A 9,150-nucleotide genomic window follows, 5' to 3' on the forward strand; every position below is an offset into this window, starting at 1 on the left:
TAAAAATACAAAAGCCAAAAAAAAAAAAAAAAAAAAAAGTGGTTCCAAAGAAAAAATAAAAATCTAAATAGTATATGAGGAAGAAGTAATCAAAATAGGGCTTTTCTAATTGCAAAGTGTTACACAGATTTATTTGCAATTCCTTATTTGGGCTGTTCTTTTTTCATACCAGAGGGGTTACAAGTGTTCTAATAACTGGTGCCCTCATGGGCTTTTGGTACCAAACTCATAAACAAATATTGGTTGTGCCTATTTATATTTACCTGTTTTCATGAACACTATCTAAATGAAGTTCTTTAACTCAGGGATTTAATAACATAGGTAATATCAATAACTGAGAGAACAAAACTAATTTTAGGGGTAAACAAAACACATTTTTATTTTAAATGCATAACTAATACAATATGTAATTTATGATGTTGTCTTATGTAACATCAATCCCTTCTAATTAGGAATGTTTAGACTCATCAGGTGATGAAGAGGCAGATTCTTGGTCCTTTTTGTGGTTCTTTTTTTATCTTATTCTGTGTTTTTGTCCTTATTTTTGGGTTTCTCAGATGTCCTGTAAGCCTGATCCAGGAACTCTGAGCTGGATTTTAAGTCTTGCTCTGCTTTTCATCAGGGTCTTATGTCCTGCTATGCGTCATTGACCTTATGCCAAAGACTACCAAGCACACATCTTTAGTTTAGAAAGTTGGGTTTATGATTCACTGCAGTGAGAGGAAACTCACAAGAAGGAGAATGTGGAATGTCTCAGTAAGACAATGAACCTAAGGAAAGTGGGGCTTGCTCTGGACTGGATGTTATCAGAGAGATGTGGTGGAGTTCTCTTGTGGTGCAGCGGGTTAGGATCTGGTGTCGTCGCTGCTGTGGCTAGAGTCAATGCTGTAGTGCAGGTTCAGTCCCTTACTGGGGAACTTACACAGCCAAAACACAAATTATAATAATAAATAAATAATTAATTAAAAAGAAAAAGATGTGGCAATTCTATGACTGGATATCACAGTATATCTTATTTATAGTGAGGGTAGGCAGAGTGAAATAAAGCTGTAATTGGTAAAGAGGTAGCAGCCATTTGACTTGGCAAAGAAAGAAGGATGTGTGGTATTTTGTGTTGCATAGTCACCTTGTATGAGATGAAAGTTTTGTAAAATTGTGTCCAATGGGAGAAAAAAATGTAGAAGCATTATATCAGTTTTTCAATAACAAAGAGACCTACTTGTGAACATCAGATCAGCTCTGGGCCAGAGGCTGCTTTTTTTCTTTTCTTTTTGTCTTTTTAAGACAAAAGATATGGCGGCATATGGAGGTTCCCAGGCTAGGGATTGAATCAGAGCTGCAGCTGCCAGCCTACGCCATAGCCACAGCCACAGCAATGCAGGATCCGAGCCACCTCTGTGACCTACACCACAGTTCACAGCAACACTGGATCCTTAACCCACTGAGCAAGGTCATGGATGCTAGTCAGATTGGTTTCTGCTGAGCCATGTCGGGAACACCCCTGCTTTTTTTCCTTATGTGTTATATACAGTTCTCTTCACAGTGGCAAAGTGTTGCTTCCTTCTTTTGGTTGAATCCACTTCAGTTCCTAAGATTTAATTGTTGAACCCCCCTGGATTCTTATCTTCCAAGATACTCAGCTGCAAGGTCGGAACTTCCTGGTTTCATCTCTTTCTTTTCTTTTTTTTTTGTCTTTTGTCTTTTTAGGGCAGCACCCGGCATATGGAGGTGCCCAGGCTAGGGGTCTAATCGGAGCTGTTGCCATCAGCCTATGCTAGAGCCGCAGCAATGCGGCATCCAAGCTGTGTCTGTGACCTAAACCACAGCTAATGACAACACCGGATCCTTAACCCCCTGAGTGAGGCCAGGGATTGAACCCGCAAGCTCATAGTCCCTAGTTGGATTCGTTTCCGCCCAACCATGAACTCCTCATCTCTCTTTCTAATCTTACTTCCTCACAGCCTCCTTCCTTTCCTTTCCTGGCTACACTGGGACACTGCCCAATTGTCCTTTCTGACCAATAAAGATTCTGCTGAAATAAAAGTTTGTAGAAAAGAGATATGCATATACTCATAGGAAATGATAATAACTTTAAAAGGTGTCATTGCTTTCTAGATATATTCTTTGTGCGGTCCTATTATGTTGTTAAATTCATCACATTTCATCACACTAAATCAGAGATCAGATCCACATTAATCAAAATATAATAGCAGGAGTTGCTGTCGTGGCACAGTGGTTAACGAATCTGACTAGGAACCATGAGATTGCGGGTTCGGTCCCTGCCCTTGCTCAGTGGGTTAACGATCCGGCGTTACCGTGAGCTGTGGTGTAGGTTGCAGATGCGGCTCGGATCCCGCGTTGCTGTGGCTCTGTCGTAGGCAGGTGGCTACAGCTCTGATTCGACCCCTAGCCTGGGAACCTCCATATGCCACGGGAGCGGCCCAAGAAATAGCTAAAAAGACAAAAAAAAAAAAAAAAAAATAGCAATTACTTTGCAAGAGAGTACTAGATGGCTAGACAACTTTTGCTTTGGCTAGAATGTTTTGTCCAAATTAGTGAGCTATATGGGAAGGCAAAACTATGTTCAAAGGTGTTTGGTGGACCTAGAGTCAGAACAAAGAAAGAAACTAAAATAAAATATTTAACGGAACCAGGTAAAAATAAGTATAACCTAAGCCTAGTGCCACAGAAGGCATATACCTGACTTGAGACTACCTGGAAGCAGCAGTTGATAGTCTTTTCATTCATCAGTTTTTAAAACTTGTTTCTTTTTCACACTGGGTGGCAGAATTAAAACTTGCCTTTGTAGGATGTGGAGTAAAGGGAAACCTCATACAATTTGGTGGGAATGTAACTTGGTGTAGCCACTGTGGAGAACAATATGGCAGTTTCTCAAAAAACTATAAATAGAACTACCACATGACCCAGCAATCCCACTCCTGGCTATGTATTAAAAGAACAACAACACTAATTCAAAAAGATACATGCACCTCAGTGTTCATAGCAGCTTTATTTATTTATTTATTTATTATTTTTTAATGCCCATGCCCACAGTATATGGAAGTTCCTAGTCTAGGCATTGAGTCCGAGGTGTTGAGGTCTAGTCCCAGCAGCCAGGGAGTGTCGAAGGAGAGGATGGGCTACAAACGGCGCGGAAAGAATTGGAGCCAAGTCCTCAGCTGCATGCTGCAGATGACCCAATTTATTAAATGAAAAGCATCAGTTTTTATACCATATCACAATCAGGTTTCGTGTAAGATTTGACATTAACATTTGATTTAAAGCCCTTTCTGTTCCCTCCACCTGAGATACAAAAAAAAGGTTAGTTAAAACATGTTCCTTTCAACTTTAGATTTTTCTTCAAGATTACAAACTTAAAGTTTCACACTGTATTTTTCTTAAAAGGTCAACAACAGTAGCTATTCTATTCTATATTAAGAACAAAGCTTTAATAAGTAATAAACTATGATACCTAACATTCTTTAGCTAAAGGCGTATGTAGTTAACAAAAACGCATGAAAGCCTTAGGCTCATGACATTCTTGAGACTACGATTTATTTGGCGCCAGCAAGCTAAGCATTTAACCTATTGTGTTGATTTACGTAGGTTCCAAACCACCAATTTCAATAGAAAGGAGTATTATACCCAAAAATTATCAAATGCCCCCACAAGGGATGAAAGTTGCAGGTGACACTGTTATTTGATAAAAAATATATCTATTATAGAAAATAGCAATTTATAGGCCAAACAACATTTTTGCCAGCCCCAAACTTCTTTTCAAGTGAAGGGACTGAAATCATAAGTTTCCCCTGTATACTCTCACAAAATAGGTGCCATAAATTGTTACTCCAAAACAAAGGCTTTTTCCATTACATTGTTTAAATAACTTCACTCTGTTTTGGTTCAGGTGTTTTACGTACCTGGGGCAAATCCTTAGCTGTAAGAAAGCTGTGAATCAAAGATAGAAAAAGAAGGATAAACACAGAGAAAATAGATTAACTTTTTTTTTTTTTTTTTTTTTTTTTGTCTTTTTAGCTATTTCTTGGGCCGCTCCCGCGGCATATGGAGGTTCCCAGGCTAGGGGTCGAATCAGAGCTGTAGCCACCAGCCTACGCCAGAGCCACAGCAACACGGGATCCGAGCCGCATCTGCAACCTACACCACAGCTCACGGCAACGCCGGATCGTTAACCCACTGAGCAAGGGCAGGGACCGAACCCGCAACCTCATGGTTCCTAGTCGGATTCGTTAACCACTGCGCCACGACGGGAACTCCAGATTAACATATTTTTTAGGGGATATCATTTTTATTTTCCTGGAGCCGATGTTTTTCAAGGGATTGCTCTGCAATCCTTCTTCTTTCTTCAGCTTGTCTGTAGCTCTGCTAACCAGACAAGCCTCATGCAGGTGCCGACTGAGGCGTTGCTGTCTTTACTGGAGCAGCCTTATGGCTCCCAACACCGAGGCACAGCTATGACCCACTCTGCAGCTGCAGCAACTCCAACTCTCTTAACCTACTATACTGGGCTGAGGATCGAACCCTCACCTCCTCAGTAATTTGAGCTGCTGCAGTTGGATTCTTAACCCACTGTGCCACAGCAGGAACTCCACATTATTTATAATTACCAAGATATGGAAGCAATGTTTATGGAACAGATGAATGGGGGAGTTCCCATTGTGCCTCAGAAGGTTAAGGACCTGATGTTGTCACTCTGAGGATGCAGGTTTGATCCCGTGCCTTGGTCAGTGGGTTAATGATCTGGTGTTGCCGTGGCTGTGGAATAGGTCATAGATACAGCTCTGATTGGACCCCTGGCTCAGGAACTCCCATATGACGCAGGTGCAGCCATAAAAAGAAAAAAAGAACAGATGAATGGATAAAGAAGATGTGGTGTGTATACACATACACACACACACAGTGGAATACTACTCAGCCATAAAAAGAATGAAGTTTTGCTATTTGCAACACCATATATGGACTGGGAGGGTATTACACTAAGTGAAATAAGTCAGACAGAAGAAGACAAATGTTGTATGATAGCACTTATATGCAAAATCTAAAAAATACAAAAAAAATAGGTGAATATAACAAAAAAAGAAGCAGACTCACAGATATAGAGAACAAACTAGTGGTTACCAGTGGGGTGGAGGGGAAATATAGGGGTAGGAGATTAAGAGGTACAAACTATTATGTTTAAAATAAGCTATAAGGACATATTCTATTACATAGGGGATATAGCCAATATTTATAATAACTATAATGTGGAATTCCCATCATGGCTCAGTAGTACAAACCCAACTAGGATCCATGAGGACAAGGGTTTGATCCCTGGCCTTGCTCAGTGGGTTAAGGATCTGGCGTTGCTATGAGCTATGGTGTAGTTTGTAGACACAGTTCAGATCTGGAGTTGCTGTGGCTGTGGTGTAGGCCAGCAGCTGTAGCTCTGATTCGACACCTAGCCTGGGAACTTCCATACGCCACAGGTGTAGCCCTAAAAAAACATACATACATAATACATAAATAAATAAATACCTTTAAAAATTGTGAATCACTGCATTGTACCCCTGTAACTTATATGATATCAATTATACTTCAATTAAAAAAAAGAAGAAGAAAAAAACCTTGTCTCAAAATAGTCAAGACGTCAGAGGGGAAGCATCTCAGGGTTGGTGCACATTTCATGTTTTCTACCCCACCAATCTCTACATGTGATAACAGTGTTGCTTTCATGAAGATAGTCTCATTTGTAGGCACAAATGCCCTGTAAGATAATCAGAATGGAAGTTACTGCCACCATTTTGCAGATGAGCAAAGAGAAGTGACATTGGTAGTCTAAGTCCATGGAAATTAGTGCATGCACAAATTTAGACATTATCTCTTATGACTCAGGGTCTGCAGTGTTTCTGCCCTGCTAACATTACTACATGCAAAATATATCAAGGAATAAAGGACCATAGAACCCTTATTTTTTTATCTGGTTTTGCATAGCAAGTTCATAACACTTGACTGTTGGGGATGTGTGATGGTTTTTCATCCTGCCTACAGATTGTGAGCAAAATGCAACATAGAGGAAGCACACCTTAGATGTCCTGAAACTTCTTAGTGTCATGTTCCTTTGGAATGCGATGAAACTATCTTGCCCATTGACTCTCTCCAGACTTCCTTTACCTTTTCATTCCTTAAGCTGTAAATGAAGGGGTTCAGAAGAGGGGTCCCCATTGTGGTGAGGACAGCTGTCACTTTGTCAAATTCCAGGGAATGACTCTGGCTGGGCCTCACATACATGAAGATGTTGCTCCCATAGGCAATGGAGACGACGGTGATGTGGGAAGCACAGGTGGAGAAGGCTTTCTGACGTCCCTGGGCGGAGGGGATGCGCAGGATGGTGGAAATGATGTAGGTGTAGGACACGGTGGTGAGCACCAGGGAGGTCAGGAGGACGAGGGAAGACAAGAGGAAGTTTATCATCTCAATAAAATATGTGTCTATACAGGCGACTTGTAGGAGAGGGGCGATGTCACAGAAGAAGTGACTAATTTCCTTAGAACAAAAGGGCAACCTGGACACCACAATAGTAGGGCAGAGCACGGACAGGAAGGCCCCTACCCAACAGCCCAGGACCAGCAGGAGGCAGACCCTGCTGTTCATGATGATGGTATAGCGCAGGGGGTTGCAAATGGCCACGTAGCGGTCAAAGGACATCACTGCCAACAGGATAAACTCCACTGTCCCCAGGAAGAAGTAGAAATATGTTTGGATGATGCAGCCAGCAAAGGATATGGTTTTCTTCTCTTCTAAGAGGCAAGCCAGCCACTTTGGGGCGATGGTAGTTGTGAACAAAATGTCCAGAAATGACAAGTTACTGAGGAAGAAGTACATTGGAGTTTGGAGACGATCATCAGTCCATATTAAGGAAATGATGACAATGTTGCCTGTTATGGTGAGCACATAAACCAGGAGGAGGATGGCAAATAGCAAGACCTGAAGCTCCTGGACAATAGGAAAGGAGAGCAGGACAAATTCAGTTACCGTCGTCTGGTTTCTCCTGGCCATTTCTGTGTGAGGGGTGAAGAAACAAGGGAGGTTAGAGCAGTTTAAGATGTATTTCAAGTGTCCTATGATTTTTCTAAATGTAGAGGGGTTTCTAAATGTAGAATAGAACATTTCAAGAGGGAGGGGTTCTAGTTCTGTGGGTGACTCTATTATGTGGCCTTGGGGGAATCAGATTATCTCACCTGGCCTTATATCTCATCTATATCATTGATGGGCTGGGGGTAAAAAAAAGCACCAACTCTGCCATCCCTTTAAACTTTAACTTTTTGACTTTTATTGAACTTATATATTTCCTATTTCCTTCCTTAAATGCAAATTTATTCAGCTAACTTAAAACACTCAAGTTATTTTTTTTTAGGTTTTTTCTCTTTATTATTATTATTTTGGCTGCAGTGTGGTGGCTTGATGTGGGATCTCAGTTCCCAGACTAGGATTGAACTTGGGTTGCAGTGCTGAAAGTGCTGAATCCTAACCACTAGACCACCAGGGAACTCCCTCACTCAAGTAATTTTGATAGTATATTTTAATTTGGCATATTTTCCTTGCAGTTTTGTCTGTAACTGATTTAATCTATTTCAAGGCTCTGCAATTTCACATATATATGTTTGACAATCTTTTGAGCAAATATTGTGATCTACAATTTACACATGAAAAACCTGAAATTTACAGAATTTAAAAAATTTACCCAAAGTCCCATAGCTAGTGCATAGCAAAGCCAGATTCAATTCCAGTTCTATCGGACTCTGAAGACTTGCATTCTTTAATGATAGTTATGAAATGAATTCTTATTCCCACTCTTACAGAGAGGGAAAAAATTTCAGAGAGGGTCTGGTTATGGTCTAAATGAGGATAGATAAATCACATAAAGCTGATCCAGACCCAACTCTCTAGTCAATGTAGAAATGTCAGTCTCACCTTGATCTTCCACATTTAGAAATGTTGATCCTACTACTTTGAATAACTGAGTGTCATGAACATTTGAGATTCGGAGAAATCTTAGAAGGGATATTTAGGATCACGTTGTTCTATCGAGTGCAAAATGTAAATATTCTCCCCCAATATTTTTCTAGCTAGCCTGAGAGACTTGCTGTAGATGGCCTATTATGTGTTTGTTCAGTTCTGTCACAAAATCCATCATGACATTGATTTGGAATTTGCTTACCAGTTGTTTTCATGTGTTTATTCGGAAGCCTCCAAATCCTTTTTAAGAGAAATAAAACGGAAACTTTGTACTTCTACTGCTTTTCTTTTTTCTTTATCTAGGATGTGATGTGTCCTTTTCTCTATGAAATTAGGCCATGAATAAACGGTGATATTTGCAGCTCCTGCTTGCTCTTAAGGATTTAATTGCAAATGACTCTTGGGAGTGTGAGGTAAAAGATGTTAATTACATTTACTGTAATCAAAGAATTTTAACCCTGAAAAACCAATCATGATTATAAATTTAGTTGGAGATGCTAAATAGACATGTTGAGGATGCTAGGGGAATTATACCAGGTGTTTTGCTTTATTCAATTAATAAAAGCTGGGTGGCCCACTTTAGAGTTTTAGAGAAACTGAAAGAGAGAACTTTTGATGTTCCCAAATAATTGACAAAATTATATCAGATTTTCCTTTTCCAGGAATGCTGGCAACAATGATCCCTCCAATGCTGTGCAAATGACAAGCTTTACCTTTCCTCTCTGTTAAAATGGAGAAAAATTCTTTTACTGTTGTCAAAACCTGTAAAAAGTGACTTTGTCTTTGTTTATTATATTAGTCTATACCTAATCCTCATATAAGCCTAAGAATCCTTAGGCTGTGATTTTTTTTTTTTTTTTTGTCTCTTTGCCTTCTCTAGGTCTGCTCCAGTGGCATATGGAGGTTTCCAGGGTAGGGGTCCAATCAGAGCTGTAGCTGTCAGCCTATGCCACAGCCACAGCAATGCAGGATCCAAGCCGCATATGTGACCTACACCACCGCTCTCTGCAATGCCGGATCCCCAGCCCACTGAGTGAGGCCATGGATAAAACCCTCAACCCCATGGTTCCTGGTCAGATTTGTTAACCACTGAGCCATGATGGGAACTCCTGGAGTGATGTTTGATGACAATAAGTG

General features: G+C 40.4%; 1 protein-coding gene across 1 annotated transcript; it reads right to left on the bottom strand.

Annotated features, from left to right (window-relative positions):
• Positions 1-6,105: 6,105 nt before the first annotated feature.
• Positions 6,106-7,053, bottom strand: LOC100524757 (olfactory receptor 6M1-like). Its single transcript, XM_013979510.3, has one exon. The coding sequence runs from the start codon at positions 7,051-7,053 to the stop codon at positions 6,106-6,108; it is 948 nt and encodes a 315-aa protein (XP_013834964.3).
• Positions 7,054-9,150: the final 2,097 nt, after the last annotated feature.

Source organism: Sus scrofa, chromosome 9 (assembly GCF_054392235.1).
Source record: "Sus scrofa isolate SSC_HxYL_T2T_F1_AM1 chromosome 9, Sscrofa_HxYL_maternal_Yorkshire_Landrace_v2.0, whole genome shotgun sequence".
Lineage (NCBI taxonomy): Eukaryota > Metazoa > Chordata > Mammalia > Artiodactyla > Suidae > Sus > Sus scrofa.

Excerpts from the sequence above, each read along its gene's own strand:
- LOC100524757 (XM_013979510.3), bottom strand. The coding sequence starts at position 7,053 with ATGGCCAGGAGAAACCAGACGACGGTAACTGAATTTGTCCTGCTCTCC.